General features: G+C 52.3%; 2 protein-coding genes across 3 annotated transcripts; one reads left to right on the top strand and one right to left on the bottom strand.

The window, feature by feature from the left end:
• Positions 1-4692: 4692 nt before the first annotated feature.
• GNMT (glycine N-methyltransferase) lies at positions 4693-8330 on the top strand. Its single transcript, XM_029242100.1, has 6 exons — positions 4693-5587; positions 6654-6781; positions 7231-7347; positions 7493-7635; positions 7740-7861; positions 7950-8330. Exons 1-6 carry the CDS (start codon positions 5382-5384, stop codon positions 8119-8121), a joined length of 888 nt encoding a protein of 295 aa, XP_029097933.1. The 5' UTR covers positions 4693-5381; the 3' UTR covers positions 8122-8330.
• Positions 8331-8427: 97 nt separating this feature from the next.
• On the bottom strand, positions 8428-20055 carry PEX6 (peroxisomal biogenesis factor 6). 2 transcript variants are annotated; one of them, XM_029242098.1, is made up of 18 exons: positions 19114-20055; positions 17420-17583; positions 16862-16945; positions 13717-13819; positions 13215-13348; positions 12463-12574; positions 11888-12096; positions 11342-11537; positions 11068-11144; positions 10786-10918; positions 10499-10704; positions 10319-10380; positions 9988-10096; positions 9574-9690; positions 9373-9450; positions 9081-9220; positions 8709-8886; positions 8470-8545 (listed from the first exon to the last, which is right to left on the bottom strand). In XM_029242098.1, the coding sequence occupies exons 1-17, from the start codon at positions 19993-19995 to the stop codon at positions 8750-8752; spliced, it is 2943 nt and encodes a 980-aa protein (XP_029097931.1). In that variant the 5' UTR covers positions 19996-20055; the 3' UTR covers positions 8470-8545; positions 8709-8749. The 2 variants fall into 2 exon arrangements, with proteins under 2 accessions (XP_029097932.1, XP_029097931.1); XM_029242099.1 differs by having other exon boundaries at positions 8428-8886; positions 17459-17583.
• Between the last annotated feature and the right edge of the window lie 3503 nt (positions 20056-23558).

Raw genomic sequence — 23558 nt, 5'->3', positions numbered from 1 at the left:
AAAAGAAGGAAGGCAGGATCTGGCTTCCCAGGTTTTTCTTTTCCTCTCCCCACCACACACACAAGCCTTTCTGAACTGGAGTACTGCCTCCCACTTTCCCATAAGGTGAGGGGTCTGGCTGAGCTCGAGTGAACCTGATTTCAGTCCCTTTGTTAGAAACCCAATTAGAACTGGGTCTCCTACCCTCACCTGGACATGAGAGTCACTTGGATGCTTGTTAAACATACAGATGGGCCCCCCTCCATACTTGCTGGGTTGGGGAGTCTGTGTGGGTCCTAAGATGAGGCCAGCTGCAACCCACTCCACCAGGAGAAATTCGGGTGTTGTGCTAAGAGGGGCCAAGACCTCAATGAAGCCACACTGGAAGGAAGTCTTGTCCTCAGAAACAGGAATTATCAGAACCCCAGAGAGGATCTGTCTCTCTGTTGGAGACTTTCGTCACCCAGAACCACAAAGGCTGATGGACAAACCACAAGGCCAGTTTGTTCCAGTTCAGTGACAGTCAAGTCTCAGGGGTTGGGGTTCTGTAGTCTCAGAAGTGGCTGCATCGGGGCCTCTGTGTATTCGTTTTAAGGAACAGCTCCTAGGAGGCAGGCTCCTCTCTTTATTTCCAAGTTCCTGGGTGGTATTTTCATGCAACATCTTTTCGCAAGTTAGAAAGTGGTGCTTTTCACACTTTTGACTCCCCATCTGTCGGAAAGTTGTTTTAATAAAAGTTTTGTTAGAATAAGACACTTGACTGCCAGAATTCCTGCCAGAAAATGATAATAAATATACAAGCCCATGAGGTTTGCAGTTTGAATGGAAGCCCTTTAAATAAGGACACCTTGTGCAGTTCACAACTTGTCCACATGTGCACAGCAGCCCTAAATCACTTTAGTTCACAAGTATGAACAAAATTCTTCATATCTTTGATCTTGAAAGAAAAACACATTTTTTTCGTGACAGATGCATGGTCCATGCCTAACTGGTTTGTGGAAGGACTCTGTACTAATCCTAGCAGCAGAGCCAGCTGAATCCCTCTTGAACATCCACTGATGGCCTGGTTTGCACTATTAAGAAATTTCACTGGAATAATAATAGTAGCCACTGTTTCTTGAGTGCATATTACTATGTGGGAAGCACAGCTCTACATGCTTTAATTAACTCATTTAATACAGCTGTGATCCACACAAGGCCATGGATTTTTAAACACATTATCGAAGTAAAATACACATACAGAAAAGTACACATAAGTGTAAGCTCAATGAATTTTTACAAACTGAACACCAAAGTCACCAGCATGCAGATTGTGAAACATTATTACCATCACTCCAGAAACATCCCACACACACCCTACAAAAAGAACAGGGATTTTTTTTTTTTTTTTTTTTTTTGCGGTACGCGGGCCTCTCACTGTTGTGGCCTCTCCTATTGCGGAGCACTGGCTCCGGACGCGCAGGCTCAGTGGCCATGGCTCACGGGCCTAGCCGCTCCGCGGCATGTGGGATCTTCCTGGACCGGGGCATGAACCCGTGTCCCCTGCATCGGCAGGCGGACTCTCAACCACTGCGCCACCAGGGAAGCCCAAGAACAGGGATTTTTGTCTACTTTGTTCACTGCTGTATTCCCAGTGCTTAGTACAGCGGTGCCTGGCACAGAGTAGCTGTTTCCCCCCCACCGCCGGCCGTACCGCAGGGCTTATGGGATCTTAGTTCCCAGACCAGGGATTGAACCCGGGCCCTCGGCAGTGAAAGCTCAGAGTCCTAACGCCTGGACTGCCAGGGAATTCCAAGAGTAGCTGCTTAATAAATATCTGTTGAATGAACGGAGCACAGAAAGTTTACATAACTTGCCCAGGCCACACATTTAGGAAGTGGCCCAGCCAGGTTTTGAACCCAGATGGAATGGCTTCAGTGCCCCGGGGCATAGCCTCCATGCCATAGAATCTTGCAGCCATAGCTGGTTGGCTCGTCCACCATCCTCCCCTTAGACATGGCTCTCTCTTCTAGAAAGCAGACCAGCTGCTGTCCACTAGTCTATTTATGTCTTCAGAGTTTAAGGTTGGACATGCAGTTAGGAGCGAATTAACCAAGTTTTTCTCCCTTTTCAAAGTTTACAGTTTTGTATAGCTTAAAGGAAGCTTGACCTTTAACGCTGCCCTCAAGAGCTGGCTTCTCTACAATGTCTTTAAGAGGAATCCAGTTGTACTCATTCTTTCTTTAAAAGTGTACTCTCCATCTATCAAGTTTATACAGGCCAACAGAGCTTAAACTTCCGCTAAAATGGGTGTGATTATAGGAGACGTAGCTGCACATTGAGACGGGAGAAGTGGGGCAACCCCAGCACCAGCTCCAGGGGTGGCAACATCTCCTACCATCATTACTTTTCTAAAATAGAAAAGGTTCTCTGTCCAAAAAAAAACAAAACAAGACACTCAAAAAGCCAGGTGTGGGAATTCCCTGGCGGTCCAGTGGTTAAGACTCTGCGCTTCCACCACAGGGGGCACGGGTTCCATCCCTGGTCCAGGAACTAAGATCCCACATGCCACGTGGCCAAAAATGTAAAAAAAAAAAAAAAGAAAGTAATGTAGCCACCATTAATTAGTGTTATAACCCACCAATATAGGGACCAATTTTATACTCATTTGATGGGGCTTTATTAAAGCAGAGTGAGTCATATCATATATTGAAAAGGCTAAAAAAGGATCCATTGTAATAAATCTGCTAGCAGAGTTCATGTGGGTGGGTGGCATCCCAATGGTCAATCTGGACAGATAGTCAGCAGAGAAGAGTTTTTTCCAGCGGCTTGGACTAGAGTTTGGAAATCGGCATCCCTCTTCTGAGCAATGTATTTCTACCTGTTCTGAATCAAAACAAAACCAGCCAGAATGTCTTCCATTTGTAGTTACTGTATATACATAATTCACAATTCTAAGATTTTCATGTGTCCTCAAATAGGTATAGCCTTGGAGTTTGTCCAGTTGCAGCCATGTTCCCAACCTAAAATCTCTTTGCAAACATATTATACATTTGGGGATGAAGAATTTAGTCTTTTCAGCCAGTTGCAAATAATAAGCATGGCATATTAAAAATATCACCTTATTTTCAGCTAAGTCAAACTGTAAATTGATTTATATTCTGTGACCTTCTCTTCCATGGCCCAGGGTTATCTAAATTTGGGTTTGGGTTATCTAAAATTCACATAGAGTAACCAAGTAAAACAAAAGGCGGTTTTGATATATTTCAGTGGGTAGAAGACATGGACAAACAATTTAGCAATGAAGGACTGCCATTACTTGGTACATTTTGGTGGTAATTAAAGACGATTACAACAATTAAATACAATTTTCTACCCAATGAAATACCAATGAATAATATCTTCATGTAGAGAAGGTTGAAACAAACATTTGTTTTGAGTGACAGCATCAATTAATAGAAAAATTTCATTTGGAAAATAATTTCATCATAACCATCCACATGTTCACTCTTTTGAAAAACTGTGGGAGCATTTTAAATGTTCAGAGCTTGGGGAGTGAGTAAACAAGTTGCAGCACATCCTCTCAGTGTAGCCAAAAAATGCTTAAGGCCAAGTAATTTATGGTCAAGAGAAGAAAATATGCTTTTGATAGTTAAAAGCAAAAACAAAACAAAAAAAAGGCCCATGCAATTCCATGTGAACTGTGATCTCGACTTTTTATTTAAATGCCTCTGGATGAGAAAGAAATCAAATAATTACTAACTTCAGGACAAAAATCTTGTCTTTGAAATGAAAAGTACGTTTAGAAGCTATTAACAACCTATATATATTTTTTAAAAAGCCAAGTTTACCATCAGCATTCATATTATTTCAAAAAATCATATTATAGACTCCCTAGTACAGTGTCTTTCTAAGCCTGTAGCCAAAGACCTGTCTGTAGGGTCAGTGTGAGCACAGACTCCACTGCTTGGGCATGGGCAGGCCCATTTGAGGTCGTCTGTGTGCTAAAAATAGAAAGGTAAGAATGATTACATATCTTTGGGGTTCCTCCAGCTCCCGGATTCTATAGATGGTAAGAGGGGGAGGGGATGGGGAGGCTCCTTTGTTCTTAATTCCATACCTCCGCTTTTTCTGAAGCCAGAAGAACAAAGGTGGGGAAGGCTGTTCTTGCTGTCTTGGGCTTCCCTGGGTGGCATCATTTTCCTGAATCCACCTCAGTCCAGGGTCTTGTCCCAGGAAGAGACCTTCTGCTTTGGGGAGGAAGGATGGATGTACAGTAACCAAACGAAACGACCAATTTATGAAGTGACAGCAATATGACAGCAAGAGCACCAAGCACTCCCAGCCCTGACCCTGGACTTCGCACTCTGTGGGCACCTCCATGAAAAGCAGTTGGTCTTTAGAAGGGCGCTTGGTTGGAGAGGAATTGGAACCAGACTTCACCTTAGGCAGCTCAAAAAAAAGCTTGATGCCTCACCTACAGGACAGAGGAACACCTGCCCCCAGGTGGGTGGAATGATTCCTTGGGCCAGAACTGCTCCTGGACTTGAATGGCCAAGCCAGCATTTACCCAGATACTCCCCATTCCTTCCTTCCCTGGCTGACCAGGCCCTCCTTCAGCTGGACAGGGTTTTTTTTTTTTAAGATTTATTTATTTTATTTATTTTTTTGTCTGCTTCTGGTCTTAGTTGCAGCATGCAGGATCTTTGTTGAGGCATGCGGGGTCTTTCATTGTGGCGTGCGGGCTTCTCTCTGGTTGTGGCGTGCGGGTTTTCTCTTCTCTAGTTGTGGCGTGCGGGTTCCAGAACGTGTGGGCTCTGTAGTTTGCAGCAAGCGGTCTCTAGTTGAGGCCCGCGAGCTCAGTAGTGGTGGGCTTAGTTGCCCTGCAGCAGGTGGGATCTTATTTCCCTGACCAGGGATCGAACCCGCGTCCCCTGAATCGTAAGGGGGATTCTTTACCACTGGGCCACCAGGGAAGTCCCTGGACAGTCCTTCTTTAGATGCTCGAATACCTTTTTTTCCCTGCTAGGGAGGGTCCAGCCCTGGGCGCCCATCTCTGTGGACTTAAAGTTTCTTTCCAGCTTGGGGCGGGGGTGGAGCGGGCACTCTCACTTCTCCCCTTTCTCCTGGCCCTTCCTGGGCCCTCCTGCGACCTGGGTTAAGTGGGCAGGGGTCTGGGAGGGTCCCTTCCCGCCGAGGGATCGGCCAGAGGGCCGGATCTTCAGGCGGGCGAGAAGGGCTTGTCCAGGATTGCCAGGCAGCGCCCTCCCCGCGGCCCGAGCAGCCGCGGCCCCGGGCCCGGAGCCCAGCAGGGGCGTGTCCCCGCGCTCACCTGCCATTGGGCAGGTGGGGCAGCCGGAGCTTTGGCAGGGGCCGTATTATAAACGCGGAGCCGGTGGCAGCGGAGCAAGGGACGTCGCAGAATGGTGGACAGCGTGTACCGGACCCGCTCCCTAGGGGTGGCGGCTGAAGGGCTCCCGGACCAGTACGCGGACGGAGAGGCGGCGCGCGTGTGGGAGCTCTACATCGGGGACACCCGCAGCCGCACCGACGAGTACAAGGCCTGGCTGCTCGGGCTGCTGCGCCAGCACGGCTGCCAGCGGGTGCTCGACGTGGCCTGTGGCACTGGGTGAGCCCGGGCAGGGGCCAGGGGACCGGAGTGAGCGGGAGCGGGGAGCGGGGTGCGGGTGGTGGGGGACCGGGGTGAGTGGGGACCCGGGGCATTGGGGCGACGGAGTTGGCTCGGCCCGGGCAGCTTGATCGCAGGACCACGGCCGAGCACGTCAGGGCAGCCTCCTCCGCCGACCCTGAGCCGGGCGGGGGCGCGACGCCAGGGCCAGGAATGAGTGTTTGCCCAGGCAGAACAGGCAGGGCGAGGCCGACGATGGCAGGACGGGGCCCAGGAGACCCAGGGTGAGAGCGAGGGTGTGGGCACATCGGGTGGGGAAGGCGGGTTCAGGAGGGCGGCGCAAAGGCCAGGCTTTGGGGTCACACCGACGTAAGCTCTGTTCGGGCTCCAGCGCTGCAGCGTTAACACTTGTTCGACATGTGCCTCGGCCAAAGTACTGTGCCAGGTGCTTTTGATACACCCGTTTTTAAAATCCTCACAAAACCCCATGAGGTAAGAAGGGATATCCATTTACAGCTGTAGAAATTTGGCCTCAGAGAGGTAAAGGTGGAGAGAAGATGCGGACCCAGGTTGTTTAGGGTCTGACCTGTGCTCTGAACCACCATGCTGGGAGTTCCCTGGTGGCCTAGTGGTTAGGATTTCGCACTTTCACTGCCGAGGGCCCGGGGTTCAACCCGTTGGGGGAACTGAGATCTCACGAGCCTTGTGGCACAGCCAAAAACAAAAACAAAAAAAATCATGCTATACTACCTCCTGTGCTCAAGTTACCTAACTTCCAGGGGCCTCAGTTTGCCCCATCTCTCAAATGGGGATAACACCATCTACCTTACTGGATTGCCATAAGGATTAATGCACATTTGTAGAATACCTGACTCGGTGCTAAAACAAAAAAGAAAAGTTGCTACCGGGTTCTCAGTAACAGATTTGCCAGGTCAATTGAGGTCAGTGGAGAGAGGCTGGGGACAGGATATAGAGGAGACAGAAGTGTCCAGCACAGGGTCTCCTCCTTGCCTTCCCAGGCCCCCCTGACTGCCCCTCTCTGCCTGTCATCCCTGGTCCTGCCCAGGGTGGACTCCATCATGCTGGTGGAAGAGGGCTTCAATGTGACAAGCGTGGATGCCAGTGACAAGATGCTGAAGTATGCGCTTAAAGAGCGCTGGAACCGGCGGCACGAGCCTGCCTTTGACAAGTGGGGTACGTGGGTCCAGCCAGGCGCCCTCAGCCCAGCCACCAAGGACACGGTTCTCTCTGCCCTGGGCTTCTTTAGCTCCTGTGGTGGGTGTTTTGTTTTCCTCAAGGGAGACAGTAAAACCACTGTCATTTCCCTGAAAAGGGAGGCTTAGGCACCAGAATGAGGTATTGAGTACGAGGGGCTAGTTTTAATTATGTTTATAGTGTCTTGTCTTTCCCCCAAATAAAAACCCGTAAGCACAGAGCCTTCCTTCCCAACCATGGCTTCCTCCTCCCTGGGCCCCTCTTCCCCTTCACCCTCCATGTCCATAATGATCCCCTCCCCCTGACTGGATGGGGAGTCCCTGTGTGTGTCTTAAAGGGGAAACTGAGGCAGGACTCCACTTGGTGGAGGTGGGTACTGCTTGTACCATGGTGCCACCCTGATCCCTCTTCCCCTTCCCGGCCCTCAGTCATTGAAGAAGCCAACTGGATGACTCTGGACAAAGATGTGCCCCAGCCACCACGGGGTGGCTTCGATGCTGTCATCTGCCTTGGAAACAGTTTTGCCCACTTGCCAGACTGCAAAGGTGAGAGACGATGTGGCCTTGGGCATGGACACTGCTTTGAACTACATCCTTTCCATGCCCCTGGGGAGGAGAAAGATGGGAGGGAGACTGGTGCTGGGGGCCCTGAGCAGACGCAGCCTCTCTGTCCCTGGCCGGCGGACTTCAGGGGACCAGAGTGAGCACCGGCTGGCCCTGAAGAACATCGTGAGCATGGTGAGGTCAGGGGGTGTGCTGGTCATCGATCATCGCAACTACGACCACATCCTCAGCACAGGCTGCGCACCGCCAGGAAAGAACATCTACTATAAGGTGGGGCCCCTGGGGGAGGGGCCGCCCAGAGAGGGAGGTGTGGTACCGGGGTCCAGGTCCCATTGGTAGTTGCAGAGGCTAACGCAGCTAACCACCACCTGCAGAGTGACCTGACCAAGGACATCACAACATCAGTGCTGACGGTGAACAACAAGGCCCACATGGTGACCCTGGATTACACGGTGCAGGTGCCAGGGACTGGCCAGAACGGTTCTCCTGACCTGAGGTACCCACCTGGCAAGGCAGGGGGGGTGGGGGGGGGTGAGGGTGTTGAGACCACCAGTCCTCATGGTTGGTCGGGGGCTCTGTTGCAGTAAGTTCCGGCTCTCCTACTACCCTCACTGTCTGGCATCCTTTACGGAGCTGCTTCAAACAGCCTTCGGGGGCAAGTGCCAACACAGCGTCCTGGGTGACTTCAAGCCTTACAAGACGGGCCAGGCCTACATTCCCTGCTACTTCATCCACGTGCTCAAGAAGACAGACTGAACAAGCCCTCAGCTCCCACAGCCCTCTGCCCAGGCGCTGCCAGGCTCTGTCTGGGGAGGAGGGACCAGTAGCCCCACACCAAGCCCAGCCCCCTCCAGTGCAGATCTTGCGGGTGTGGGGAGGGGCAGACTGCAGCTGGGGGACAGGGATTTGGGTTCAGGCAGATGGAAGGCTGAACAATATAGTTTATGCCTTTTTCAGGTCCTGTATACCTTGTGTTTGTATCAGAAGGATCAGGCTCCTGCGATGCCCACCCTGCCCTCCCCTGAGTTTACTCCGCCACCGGCTTGCTCTTCTCCACGCCAACCTTTTAGACCACAACACCAGCAGGGGGCGGCATATGCTTTATTTTCAGCCACAGATGGGGCTCCCTCAGGACCTGATCCTTCCTCCTGAGCAGAGGGGCCTTAGTCTTGCAGCTGGCCTGGAGGGCGGACAGGTGGGAAGAGGATGCCTCCTGAGCTCTCTCGGGGCTCCTGATGCCACTCGGCACTCAAGGGAGTGCCTGGAGGTAGGCAGAGTTCAGGTGGGTCGGTGGCACTGGCCTGAGAAAGAGCCTTTGCTCTCTCAGGTCTCTGTGGAGATACCTTTAGCCCCTGCAGGCAGGGTCCCGGGCTGCAGGAGGCTCCTAGCAGGCAGCAAACTTGCGCTGGATGCTCTTGTACCGGAGCAGCTCGTGCTCGCTGACCGAGGGCTGTAGCCGGGCTGCAGCCTGTAGCAGGTCCTCCGTGGTGAGCAGCAATGCCGAGCTCCCGGGCTCCAGGCCTGGGGATGACAAGGGGAGGGGAGGCCAGCTGGGGCATGGAGGCTGTGGTCTCTGCCCAAGCAGGGGAGCACCCTGGTAGGCACCTTCTTGCCCAGAGTCCCCCAGGGGTCAGCAGTCCCTCCTCTGAAATCCAGAACCAGGCCTGGTGCCCACTAGGTCCTCGGCTGACCTCTGGGGCTGGTGAGTGGCTCACCTTCCTCCAGGTCCCGAACCCTGCGTTTGAGGGCAGCTGTCATGGCATCGGAGCATAGGGAGTAGAGGTCTGCGCCCGTCAGCTGGGGTGGGCAGTGGTCCAGCACGTCCACCAGGCTCACAGAGGGCTCGAGCCTGAATCTGTTGTGGGGATACAGGAAACAAAGAGGCTTACCTGGCACCCCCTACTCTGTCATAAGGCATCCCTGACCAGCTTACTGTGCACTCTGCACTTATCCCCTAACCATCCCAAGGCCCAAGCCCTGTGGGGGTCTCCCTCTAACAGGGCATACTTGCGCGTGATGGCGCTCAGAACACGCAGCTGGGAGGCGCGGTCCTCGCTCACTCCTACAAACACCAACTTGTCAAACCTTTAGGGAGACAGCTGGGCGTGAGTGCCAGGGTGCCTGGCATGAGGGTGGAGAGGCACCGGATGGGGGTCAAGGGACAGGCCCAAATGGGCCTGGCGGAGGTGAAAGGTACGGGGTGCACACCTGCCGGGCCTCAGAAGGGCAGGGTCCAGGAGGTCTGGTCTGTTGGTGGCTCCAATCACAAACACATCCTGAGTGCTGTGAAGCCCGTCCAGCTCGGCCAGGAGCTGAGACACCACCCTGTGAAGGAGGAAGTGAAGGTGAGAGAGTGCCTGGTACATCCTCAGCCTCTGCCCTGCTTGTGGTGCCCTCGCAGGCTGTCTCCACAGGGCCCTGCCCGGTTGTGCTTTGTGTACCCCTCCACACAGGCCCCCATCTCCTCAGTGCCCCACACCCAATTCCACGGCCCCTTTTAGCTTCTGTTATACTATCGCAGAACCAGTAGGGCAGGAACTCTTTGGGCTCCAAAGACTAGTGCAACCTGTCTCACATCCCTCTGTCCTGGACCCCAGATTCCATTCTGGCTCAGACCCCCACCTGTCCATCACACCTCCAGAGTCTCCACTTCGCCCCCGGCTTGGGGCCAAGGAGTCCAGTTCATCAAAGAAGATGATGCATGGAGCTGCGGCCCTGGCCCTGGCAAACACTTAGGAGAGAGAAGGGCCCACAGGACAGGGAAGGCCAGGGGGGTTTGAAGTCAGGAGATGGGGAGGGAAACCCATGTTGACAACTCATCACTAGCACTTCAGGTAAGAGGCCCCACCCAGCAGGAACCTGACCTGGGGAGAGGAAGACTAGCAGTGACCGCGAGCAGCCTGAGGGTAGGGGCGGCTCGGGGCCAGAAGCCCTGCCCCCACCCCCCACTCACCTTGCCGTACATTCTCCTCGCTTTGGCCCACGTACATGTTGATCAGCTCGGGCCCCTTCACGCTGAGGGAGGGGATGGGAGAGGGTGAGACTCCTCAGACGCAGAAAACACACAACACACCTCCTGCCCCCTGCCGCTGCCCCCAATCCACCCACCCTCCCTGCCAGGCCCCCTCGCCACCTGAGGAAGGTAAGGCTGCACTCAGTGGCTACTGCCTTGGCCAGGAGGGTCTTGCCCGTGCCAGGGGGCCCGTGGAGCAGAAGGCCGGAGCGCCTCAGGCCCAGGCTCAGCAGCTCAGGGTGCTCTAGAGGGAGCTGAATAGTCTCCAGAATCTCCTTCTTCACCTCCTGCAGCCCACCCACATCGTGCCAGGACACCAGGGGGATCTAGGAGATGGAAAGGGCACAGTTGGACACGTGCTGGTGGAGGGAGCTCCGGTCCCACCTCCAAGGACCTGGAGTGTCTACCTTGGGGGCTCCGACGGCCTGGGAGTGAGCTGACTGCAGCTGCTCCAGCGCCTGCCCAAAGTCCTCAGCCAGGAGAGGAAAGCCAGCAGCACACAGCTCCCCCTCATCCTCCGCACTCAAGCCACCTGCCCAGCTGCAAAGGAAAATCCAGGGAGGCCTCTGGAGGACCTAACCTGAGGTCTCCTCCCCATAAGGGCCCTCACCCTCCTCCCTTCCTCACCAGCCCCTACCCACCCATACCGCCTCTTGCCGCCTTGCCCCTCCTGTGCCCAATTTCTTTACCCCGAGTTCTTGATCCTGGTGCAGGCTGCCCGGCTGCTGTGGGTCAAAAGGGCATAGAGATCCCCTACCACAAAGCCCTGGGGAACCACAGGAGAGGACACGTGAGCAGGTCACAGTAGGCAGGAACCCTTGCGGGGCTGGACCCCTGGCTGGAGCAGAGGCCCATCACTGATGCTTCGGGTTTTCTACCCTCACTTGCACACTTGCATGGCAGCAGGACTGAGTACCCCCGGCAAAGAGTGCAGGGCGGCCCGTATCCTGCCTGGGTACTCACTGCACACCGCCGTGCCAGCTGCGCCAGGTTCACCTCTTGGCCCAGTGGGAGGTGGGCAGTGAGGGCCCGCAGGATGCTGAGCCGCTGCCCCTCTGACAGCACAGGCACCTCCAGCTCGTGAGGAAACGCTGTCTGCACATCCACAGGCAGGTCCTGGGCCCGGCTTGTGGTGGCCACGACCATCAGGGGAGGGCAGCTGCAGACAGGGAGTGGGCAGCCCCTGAGCACTGCCTCGTCCTGAGGCTGGTGCAGGAGGGCAGGGAGAAGGGTAGGGCTGGGATGGGACAGGGAGATGGGCGCCCCAAAGCGTCCTGGATGGGGCATCCCCCCTACACAGGGCGCTCAGTGAGGGCAGAGGCTGTGCTTTAGTGTCCCCCAAGAAATACCAGGGACTGCATCCTCCTCCCTCTGGGTACCCCCATGCCCCTCAGCTCAGGGCTGCCTGGAGAGCAGCCAGATGGGCAGCAGACGTCTAAGAAGCCACTGAGGGGGTGGTGAAGAGAGGGCTGGACCCTACCCCCTTCCAGGCCCAGCGCTGGATGATACCTGGGGAGGGGGTCTTCATCCAGGAGGAGGCGACGCAGTGTGGCCACCACACGGGCATCCTCGCCTAGCCCATCACGGTCCCGGCCCAGCAGGTCCACAGCTGTCAGCAACAGAACCACAGGCCGGCAGCGCCCGGCCCGGGAGAAAGTGGCCTGCAGTTTTGTCTCCACAGCCCCACTACTGTCTGCACAGAGGCTGGAGCAGGGCACCTGGGGAGGGGGTCCCGATGGGCCTGTGAGCAAGGGGGCAGGGGTGACTGGGGCAGGAGAATGGAGGGAGGAGTCACTAGAAGGTACAGGCCATCTCTTTTTGGAGGGCAGGGATGGGGGAGGAAGGTAACACTGGCCAAGCCCTAACTCTTCTTTACCCTAACCTCATTTCCTGGACTGTCCACCAAAACCTTGGAGCATCCTCCTTCTTGAAAGCATCTCTCAGTAGCTCAGCATCATGGGACTATGCCTGACCTACTGGCCCACTAGGCTGAGGTGGCAGGGTCAGGCTTGTAGCCAGGGGGAGAGGGAGAATCTGGGCTGGGGAGGAGACGTGGTTGGGATCTACTCTCCAGGGACCCTCACCTTCAGTAAGTGGAGCCCGAGGCAGCTACAGGCGGCAGCGACTGCAGTGGTCTTCCCGCTGCCCGGGGGGCCCCGTAGAAGGACACTGCCTGTTCCTGTCAGCAGGGCACCCCTGCAACCAGAGAAGAGACGTTTGTTTCCTCCATTCTGCCCAAATGTGAGAGTCCCCAGGGACACAGGGCCCCTTGGATCCAGAAAGCAGACACCATCCTTGAAGCAAACCCCCTCCCCAACCCTCGGGGCTGTCGCCACATGGTGAGGCCATATTTCCCACACCACCTTGGTACTCTGGCAGGGGCATGGAGCATATCCAGCAGCTGAGACTAATTCTCTTTTGTCATCAAGAAAGTCTTGGCTATTCTGTCTGGTTTGGATTGTACTGGGCGGAATTTGGGAGGCGTGTGTGGCTACACTTAGGCCACTGGTATGAGGACCTGTGTCTTTCAGGTACAGGATGGTGAAGGTCAGGATGGCTAGTGGGCTCCCCAAGGGGAATGGCAGTCTCAGAGACAGTTGTCCCCAGTGGAGATTCTTCCTCCATAGCTGACCCTGGAGGACCGTGGTTATCCCAGGAAAGGAGCCTGGGAATTTGCTTACAGAAAGGACATGGGCTAGTGGCCTGGGCCTAACAGTTGGAGGGAGGTCCACCTAATTCTTCCACTCTGAACAGGGCATTAGGAACTATTTGTCTGGCCTGCCGCTCCTCCAGGGACGTTCTCAGCAGGTTTTTCTCACACAGAGGCCTCACTCACCCTGGCTGGAGGCGAGGCTTCAGGGCAGCACAGAGCTCAGTCACCAAGCCCTCCAGGCCTGGAGGAGACAAGCTGCTCCAGGGGGTGGATTCACCTGAAGGGAGCCTTGGAACAAGGCTCAGGGTAGAACCCACCTGTGAAAGGTGGGAGGAAGCTTTAGTTTCTAGAAGTTGTTTTTTTTTTAAATTTATTTTATGGTTAATTTACAATGTTGTGTTAATTTCTACTGTACAGCAAAGTGATTCAGTTATATAAACATACACATTATTTTTCATATTCTTTTCCATTATGGTTTATCCCAGGACACTTAATATAGTTCCCTATGCTATATAGTAGGACTTTGTTGTTTATCCATTCTATATATAATAGTGTGCATCTGCTAATCCCAAACTCCCAGTCCATCCCTCCCCCACCCTCCTTCCCCCTTGGCAACCACAAGTCTGTTCTCTAGAAGTTCTTTCTGCTCCTTTCCCCAAGTCTACCCCCACCGCTAGGGCCTCACCAAGTATAAGGAGGTGTGGGTGGTGTCAGCTACATAGGCCCTGGTTGGCCCATCCGGAGCTTCCCCAACTGTTTTCTTCACTTTAAAAAACATCTCCCGCCACCTGCAGGAAAGAGGCCCAATGAACCCCAGATCCAGAGCACACACACCCCTCCCCAAGGGCAAGGTGGCTGTCTCAGTCAGAGGTCCACTGCAGGGACAAACTCAAGAGCAGCATAAATACATGTCCCTAGACATGGCGGAGGTGGGGAGGAAGTGGGGAACGTGGAGGAAAAGGAAAGCAGATGGTCTTTCTTATCTCCCTGACTGGATCACATGCATTTTGAGCGCAGGAACTGTGCCTGCCCTCCGCATCCCTCATGACAACATCACCTGAGGGTGTGTTTCTTCAGGTAAATGCCCTGTCCACTCACTCCAATGGGAGAAGCCACCCCTGCACCAAGCAGTGACCATCTGACTGTTTTCACTGGCTTCAGAACAGTCTCTCCCTCAAATATGTACCCACCAAGGCCACCCAAAACCTCAGAGGAAAGAGTCCCTTGGCTCTTATTCAAGCATCCACAAAATCTAATTGCAGGCAGATCCTTCATAATGACATTTAATGATTAATGATTCTCTATTTTGGCTGCACATTAGAATTATCTGTGAAACTTAAAAAAAAAAATCAACATCTCTCAAATACTGTATGATTTCATTCAGTAGATTAGTGGCTGCCAGGAGCTGAGGGAAGGAGGGAACAGGGAGTGACTGCTAATGGGGAGGGGTTTCTTTCTGGGGTGATGAACATGTTCTGGAATTAGTGATGTTGATGGCACAACCTTGAGAATATACTAAAAGCCACCGAATTGTACACTTTAAAAGCATGAATTTTATGGTATGTGAATTATATCTCAATTTAAAAATTAACATTTTCCTTCCTTTGGAAAAAAATAAAGACTGCACAGGTCCCAGCCTCACCCTGCTGCTCCAATAGGTCTGGGGTGGGACTCACGCATTTGTATTTTTCGAAAGCTCCCGGCCATAACCAGGGCTGTGCAGTCACTGGCTAGTGTCAGAGTGAGTTAGGGTTACTCAGCCTACTAAGGGGGTGGGTAGCAGATAGCAGTCACTAGTCCAATTTTCCAGATAAAGAAATGAACTACTCCCATCTTTAATCCTCAGGCAGAACAGCAATGACAGAACCTGGGCCTCTTTAAGGTCCAATCAGGGTGCAAATTCCTTTGCTCAGCGTCTCACAGTCACAGAACTGCTCCCTCTGGCAGCACAGAAGGGTGGGGGTGGGAATGCTTTCAGGTGGAGGGGGAAGCATACCAGGTTAGTATTATGAAACTCACGTAACCATAGGCATTTGTGGTAAAAACTAGAACATAAGGAAAACTGCCCTACTGTTATTCATTATAAATAAATGATGGAAATAAATAAATAAATAAATGATGGGTGGGTCCATAACCTAGACTCTCAGTCAGGCTGAACATCTTGAGTCAGAGTGCACACGGCAGGCAGTGGAATCCAAGGAGGAACAGCACTGGGGCGGGGAGGGGGAGGGAGACATGCCCACCCCCTTCCACGGAGAGTGGAGGGACCACCTCAGTGAGCACACGGGCCAGACCTCTGGAACATATCTGGACACTGCTGAGGAACACCGGGTTGCGTTCCCGAGAGCCAGACAGGAAACAGTGGAGCTGGAACCCATAGGCCTGGCGTGGGAAAGCGGAACGCTGGGGAGTCTGAAGGGGTTATAGTGGACTTCCTTGCCAGGGATCACAGAAGCCTCCCTGCAGGGCTTCCCTTACCAAGTCCAAGAAGTGGGGCTAAAGCACTCATCTCTGTCCTTGGACCCACCTGTCCACCCCAACCCTGCTTTCCAGGACCTGCTCAGGGGGGAAGAACCATGTGCTCAGCACTCAGAGGAGGGAGACAGGTCTCCAGGGGGCTGGAATGGCAGAGGTCCAGGAACAGGATGGGCTTGCCAGTCTGCCTCAGGAGGGCCTAGTGCCTGTTTTCCTTTCAAAGTACAAAGGGTGGGCATTCTGCAGTTTTCCTACAGAAAGCTAGCTCATAGACGTTTGCTATATTTAAGATGGGATACAGAGTAGGAAGTGATGGATAGCAGCCTGGCATTCTCCACCAGGCCCCAGTTGTAGATTTGAACTGGGAAAGCTCAAAGAGGTGCCCTGCAGCACCAAGTGGGATTACATGGGGCACTACCAGCCCCTTCCTCTAGGTACCACAGCCCTGAGACTGGGGAGACAAGAGTGCTGGCCAGAACACAGCTCTGAATACCGACCAAGGACGAATCAGGCGCTCCAGACAAGGCGTCCCTCTCTTGGCAGAGGGCCCAGGCTGGCTCGGCCCAGAACCTTGGGCACTATGGCTCTTATGCCCAAGTTCCTGCAGGCGGGTCCCACCACCTCAATGAGATTTCCTGGAAAGTTGGGTTAGTGTACCTACCAGCTGTCTTCTCCTTCTAGTAAATCCCTACAGGAAATCAGTCCTGGGGTGTGGAGGTACACATTCTTCCCCCTTCACATAAGGCCAAGTGGTCTCTGAATTCTTCACCTCACCATTTTACATGCAACTTCTGTAGTCAGAGTCAACAGGAGGAGGAGAAAGGTTGGACTCCTTGTTTTGGGTCCCTAGCTCAGTTATGCTCTGTTTCTCATTCTGTTGAGGATAAGTAAAGAGGGAAGGCCTCCCAAGGACAGCAGAAATCCCTCCCTCCCCTGCCTTGGGAGACAGGATTGAAAGCAGCATGTGCACATTCCATCCATTAGGGTAGAAATCAGGGCCTGGGTCTCCTCCTGCTGAGTGTATGGGAGGTGTGGCCTAAACAACACTGGTTAAGAATGGAAAGCAAGGAATCTCACCTTGGTCTAGGCCATTAAACTGTTCTAAATGCTTTACTTTATCTAGGACCACCAATCGATTTGAGGATAAACACCCCCAAAAGCTAGCAGGCTGTGGTTCTTAATTCTTTTTTCAGTCATACGCCTATTTGAGAACCTGAAGAAGGTATGTGCCTTCTGTCCAGAAATATGTGTGACAACAACAAAATGTTCTTATGCACAAAATTATTCCATTCAACTTGAGGACTCCTGCACCCAGGTTAAGAATCCCAGCTGTAGGAAAGGAGGCAGCTGCGTACCTGGGCAGTTTCTCTGGGCTTCCTTCCAGGATCTCTACTTGTCCGACTGTTGGCACACACAGAACATCCCCTTCCTGGACTGCCCTGTAACACAGCAGTGGCCCTGGTCAGCTCACGATGGGAGTCAAGAGCATGGGCCTGACATGTGCCCGCACAGCCAACCCCAACATGCAGACTATTCCTTAGGGGCCTCCTGCCCACCCAGAGATCCCAAGCAGTTGTACAGAGAACAAGTCTGACCTAGAAAGACCTGCAGGAAATGGCAGAGAGGCTAGAGAGGGGATCAGAGACCAGAGGGAGGCAAAGCAGGATCCCGGCTGCTTTGGGGTCTTCCCAAATCAAAGTGGTTTCTCAGTTTAGGATGGCTGGATTCACCTCCTGGTCCAGATTACTCTTCTATTGTCCGCCTGACACAGCAAGAGGCTTCTAGCCGTAATATTGCCTTAAACTGTGGCTTTTTAAAATCAGATGCTCTGTGGTACCTGAATCTAAGGCATGGGATAGGAGGAGAGCAATGAGGGTAAGATGCTATCCTCCTGAAAGGGGGACGCAGCTAACCTGGGTGTCTGAAAGTGCCGGTAAAGAACATGGTCATACGTTCCATTAGTGCTGTAGTGAGGAGAGGACACAATTTCGATGTGTAACTCTTTGGCAAACGGAGGCCCAGGCAGCACTGAGCAGCTTCCTTTGTCTTCAGGGGTGCTGGAGCCCTCCAAGTATCTCTATTAGAGAAATAACCACCACCTTATAACCTTCTCCCAAGGAGTCAGGCTCTACCCAATCCCTTAGCAATCAATATTTCTGCTTCCATCCTTTATCCTTTCCATAACCATAAGGCTTGTGGGAGAGGAGACCTAAGGTAGCAGAGCTGAATACCTGTATCTTCCTGAGAAAACAGAAACCTCTCCTTCTAATGGGCACCAGGAAGAGATTTCTGACTCTGACTTTTCTGACTCTCCCTCCAAAAAGTTCACCAGGAAAGATAACCATTCCGTAATACCTTTATACTGGCCCAGAGACAGTGAAACAGTAAAGACATTTAATGCCCACAAGTCATTTGAGTGACACCAGGCAGCCACTGGGAATATTAATTGGACATTAGTGGGGACACTCTGAATTCAGGTTGTAGTTAAAGGATATGATCACAATGAAGCTGAAAGGGCTGCGTTAGCTGAATGAGCTCCAGTCTGAGTAATCCAGTATTTTCCCTCCATTCAGAAGGAAATCCACACCTAACTCCCATTCGTGCGTATCTTATATCTCTTTTTGACATCCCATAGCACTAACTGGCTATGCCAGCATTACCTAATATAACTTTCTACAGTGATAGAATTGTTCTATATTAACATGTGGATGTTGAACACTCAACATATGTCTAAAGCAATTAACGAACTGAATTTTTTACTGCATTACTTTCACTTGATTTAAAGCGCCACCAAGGGGCTAGTGGCTTCCATACTGGACAGCGCAGGCCTAAACCATACATCCAGGTGCTTAATTAAACGGTAGACTATATTTGTACCCCAAAAATAATTACCTTCTTGAAGTAAGCTTCTTAAAGGCAGAAACCAAAAACTCCTCCTGGATATATTTAATAAAATATTAAACTTAAACACCAAGCACTAAAGATAATAAAGAGCCCTTCCCTTCAAGGAATTTACAATGTACAGTTGAGCGTTAGACAGATTAGATGATCATAACAACACAATAAAATAAATGCTCTCTGAAAGGTACAATACAAAATGCTATAGTAAGAAGAAGTAATGTTAAATTTGTGGTGGTGAGATTATATAAGGCTTTGAGAAGACAGTGCCACCTTTAGATGGGCCTTCAAGGAAAGCATGGTAGGATTTTAACCGAGGAGGCTAAAAGAATAGGAAGGAACTTGAAGTCAAGGATAGCATGAGCAAAAGCTGGAGGTATCATCCTCCATACTACCCAGTACAATACTGGATACACTGCAGCAATTCAACAAACAACTGACTAGATTTAGTAGATTAATATATACAAGTGGTAATTTGACCGTTAATTTTCACCTTTCACCCAAATCGTGAAAGCCCTTCCCATGCACCACCAACATGTTTTTAATTGTAGAGAATGGGTAAACAAGGCTAAGAGGCACTAAGTGAAAAGTCCAAGGTCTAAAGGAGTAAGGGACCTAAATTCTACAGCTCTGATCTTCTAATTCAGTTAAGACAAAGAAGAGGGGATAAAGACGAGGAAGCATTCCTGACCTCAGTCTGGTATCCTACCTGAATTTTAAGCTCTCCCACCTCCAGGGGATCACAGCCGAGATTAAAAGCCAGAGTAGCAGGCACGAGGGCCAGTCCGTCAGCGAGGGGCTCTCCCAGCTGCCCAGAGCTGGGTCCCAGCCTTTCACAGAGGTCCCAGCGAGGCTCTAGGACCTGCACCGTGGCCAAGTGTGGCTGGGAAGTGTTCGATGACTCTCCAGCCCGGGTCACCCACACCCATTCGCCCTGGAAGAGGCTGAGGCTACGGAGACAGCTCCGGCTCACCCCCAATGCATCTCCAGTCCCTCCCAGAACTCCCCGGAGTCGCCGGACTGTGCCAGAGGCCGCGAAGGAGGACACCACCGGCGGGGGTGGGGGCCGGCTGCTGTCCTCAGTCTCCGGACCCAGTTTGGCCCGCCCACGGAGCTCAGTCACAGCTAGTCGCGTCCCTGGGCCCAGTAGCCCTTGTAACGCCGGCCGCGTCTCCAGCACCCGCGGTCCGGGTACTGGCAGGGTCTCTCCGCGCCTCACCAGCAACGGCCCGACTCTCGGTCCGAGCCCGGGCCCAGACGAGGTGCCGAGCAGCGCCCAGCCCAGCGCCGGGGGCCGCCGCACCGGCCGCGCCCGCACCCATGCCCCGGAGCCCAGGGCCAGGAGCCGCAACAGCGCGCGGCTCACCAGCAGCTGCGGAGGCCCCGGCCCCTGCTCTTCGGTGCCCGCGCCCGGTCCCTCCAGGGCGGCCACTAGCAGCGCCGGCCCTGCCGGGCTCTCCCCGGCAGGCCGCAGCGCCAGCACCAGGCCCAGCCCCGCCGCAGGCCACGGGCCCCCGGGCGGCAGCAGCACCGCCAACGGGGGTGTCTCCGTCGGGAAGGGCTCCAGGACCCGCAAGACTGCCAGTGCCATGGTGACAGGAAACCAACAAGCACAGAGCACAGCGAAGGACGCCACCTTCGGGAGCGAGAGAGCCAGACGTCCAAGCGGCTCACACGCCGCTTCCGCTTCCGTCAGGGGAGGTGCGAGAGAAGTGGGCGTGGCGTCGGGTGCAAGAGCTTGCTCCAGGAAGGTGAGCTGAGCCTTGGATCGATCCGGGTGGTGCCATGGTGGCAGTAACGCGGTCACTGTGGTCGGGTAGTCTACGCAAGCACCCTTTGAGAAGTGTTTACAGGGATTTACCTTCCGCGCCTGCTTGGGGAGTAACGTCCTGTCAACTACCCTCCCCATAACATGTACTTAACAGTTTATTGAATGATCAATGAACGGTCATTATGTTCTGCATCAAACTCGGCCCACTGCTGGGAGCTGTGGGTGGAGTGTTTAGGAAGGAGTCCACTCTGTGGAACTGTAGGCACTGAGGTTTGAGGGTTGTGGGGAAGGTTGCAGGAGGGAGTGATAGGATTATAAAACTGGCTCAGACGGGCTTATGGGGATATGTAGTGGCTGCTGGCTGAATTACTACATGTGATTCATGTAGCCCTGGCGTGTTTGGTGCTGCCACACCTGTTCCAACACATCCTACACAAAACCCACGTTCCAGTGTTTTTTGTCCTGTTTGTTCTACTCCCACCAAGCTTGAAGCAACGACAAAGTAGCCTCACTTTTTCATCTCTCCAAAACCAGATGCTCTCCCCCCACCAATCCTTGCAGACTGGAGATCCATTCCTAACTTTCACCCTACAGAGGAGTGGGCAGCAGAGCAGACAGAAGAGAGAGGTTCAAGGTTTCAGTCATAAGTACCAAACCAACAGCTTGCTTGCTTCCCATCTGTGCTGTTAAGAGTTCATCCTTGTCTCCACCTCCACTGCTCTGTATAAAACACTTGGACACTGGCTTGCCGCACTTTCAGTTATTAACAATATTCTTGCATTTAGAATCAATGGATTGGGGACTTCCCTGGTGGTCCAGTGGTTAGGACTCCGTGCTTCCACTGCAGGGGGCACAGGTTTGATCCCTGGTTGGGTAACTAAGATCCCACATGCCGTGTGGTGTGGTCAAAAAGAAAAAAGAAAAAAGAAAAGCATCAGTGAATTGGTTGGTGGCAATCTCCTCCTTCCGGACCTTGCATTCTCTTCCTTGCATTCCCTGCCTCACTTTCTCCTTTCCTTCATCTTGAGGCAGTCTTCTACTTTGTACATTCTACTTTCCTGAAAATCTGAGAGGTGAATATTAGATTTACATGTTATAAGGGTTTTTTTGATGTGGACCATTGTTTTTAAATTAATTAATTAATTTATTTATGTTTGGCTGCGTTGGGTCTTCGTTGCTGTGCACAGGCTTTCTTTAGCTGTGGCGAGCGGAGGCTACTCTTCATTGCGGTGTGCGGGCTTCTCATTGTGGTGGCTTCTCTTGTTTCAGAGAACGGGCTCTAGGCATGCGGGCTTCAGTAGTTGTGGCACGTGGGCTCACTTGTTGTGGCTCACAGGCTCTAGAGCGCGGGCTCAGTAGTTGTGGTGCACGGGCTTAGTTGCTCCGCGGCATGTGGGATCTTCCTGGACCAGAGCTCGAACCCATGTCCCCTGCATTGGCAGGCGGATTCTTAACCAGTGAGCCACTAGGGAAGTCTGATGTGGACCATTTTTAAAGTCTTTATTGAATTTATTACAATATTGCTCCTGTTTTATGCTTCGGTTTTTCGGCCGTGAGGCATGTGGGATCCTAGCTCCCCGACCAGGGATCGAACCCACACCCCTGCACTGGAAAGTGAAGTCTTAACCACTGGACCGCCAAGGAAGTCCCTATAAGGTATTTCTATTCCCTAGAGAGACAAGAAAATATTTTTTAAATGTTTGATTATATTTCCTAGTCCTAAACCTGAAATTGCCCAGTTCTACATCTTTAAAACAGCTTGCAAGAGTGTACTAGGGGAACTTCCCTGGTGGTCCAGTGGCTAAGACTCCACGCTGCCAATGCAGGGGGCCTGGGTTCGATCTCTGGCTGGGGAAATATATCCCACATGCTGCAAGAGTTCACATGCTAGTTCGCATGCCACAACTAGAGATCCTGCACACAGCAACGAAGATCCCATGTGCCGCAGCTAAGACCTGGCACAGCCAAATAAATAAATATTAAAAAAAAAAAAAAGACGGACTTCCCTGGTGGTGCAGTGGTTAAGAATCCGCCTGCCAATACAGGGGACACAGGTTTGAGCCCTGGTCCAGGAAGTTCCCACATGCCACAGAGCAACTAAGCCCGTGCACCATAACTGCTGAGACTGCGCTCTAGAACCCCTGCTCTGCAGCAAGAGAAGCCACCGCAATGAGAAGTCCGAGCACCGCAATGAAGGTAGTCCCCCACTCGCTGCAACTAGAGAATGCCTGCGTGCAGCAGTGAAGACCCAACACAGCCAAAAAAAAAAAAAAAGAATGTACTAGGTACCTGAATTCACGAGGATGGAAGTTCCCATTTGATAGTTCTAAATTATTATGTGGCTCTGTCCCCTGCCTCTCAGAGGAAGCAAGGACTGGGAGGATGGTGGGGTGAGTCCAAACAAGATATGCCTCCTTTACACAGTAGCAGGCAAGCTCCAGGCCTCATGGCTATCGTGCTCCTTGAGGTCTTGGGAATGGGTAAATACATCTGGTATCCTGCTTGGGTCAGCATCCATACAGACACAAATATCCATCCACAAATAAACGTGCTTTCCTCCTAGGCTTTTCCCCCAGCAAATAATGGTTGGCAAGTCTTCCACTCTGCATTACCTTGAAATCGTCATTTGTCATTGAATGCCAAATATTACTTCTGTAAGATAGCCAGGAGCCTAGATTTTGTTGCCTTTACTTCCATACCTCTTGCTCTTCAACCTGCTATAACGTTCCTTCCATTCTTCTGAAACTTTCCTGCAAAGATCATCTGTAACCTCTTAACTGCAGAATATAGGTGAGGTTGTTTGATCTTTTGTTTTTTTTGACAAAAAATGCATTTGTTTATTTGAAATTTAAATTTCACTGGTTTTCCTATATTTTATCTGGCTGCCATGCCAGGAGCATCCTATTTTACAATGAAATCATGTCTAAAAGGAAGACAATCAGCAGCAGCCGAAGTTTCATGATGAAGTATTTAAAACCACTACGACATGCATTGTTGAAAGAAGAACACAAACAAAAACTTATTTAAAAAAACATAGGCTATACTAAAGTAGAAAACAAAATCCAAAGGGAAAGATAAGTCATCACTCAAAGATCCTTTCTTTTTTTCTTGCGGTACGCGGGCCTCTCACTGTTGTGGCCTCTCCCATTGCGGAGCACAGGCTCCAGACGCACAGGCTCAGCGGCCATGGCTCACGGGCCTAGCCGCTCCGCGGCATGTGGGATCTTCCCAGACCAGGGCACGAACCTGTGTCCCCTGCAACGGCAGGTGGACTCTCAACCACTGCGCCACCAGGGAAGCCCTCAAAGATCCTTTTAATACACGTGGATGGAACCCCATTGGGTTCCAGTATCCTCCTAAGTTCTTCACATGTCATCCATCCT

This window comes from Monodon monoceros, unplaced genomic scaffold (assembly GCF_005190385.1).
Source record: "Monodon monoceros isolate NGI ecotype Baffin Bay Population unplaced genomic scaffold, NGI_Narwhal_1 Super_Scaffold_3, whole genome shotgun sequence".
Classification (NCBI taxonomy): domain Eukaryota; kingdom Metazoa; phylum Chordata; class Mammalia; order Artiodactyla; family Monodontidae; genus Monodon; species Monodon monoceros.
This window is presented reverse-complemented; position numbering and strand designations above follow the sequence as displayed.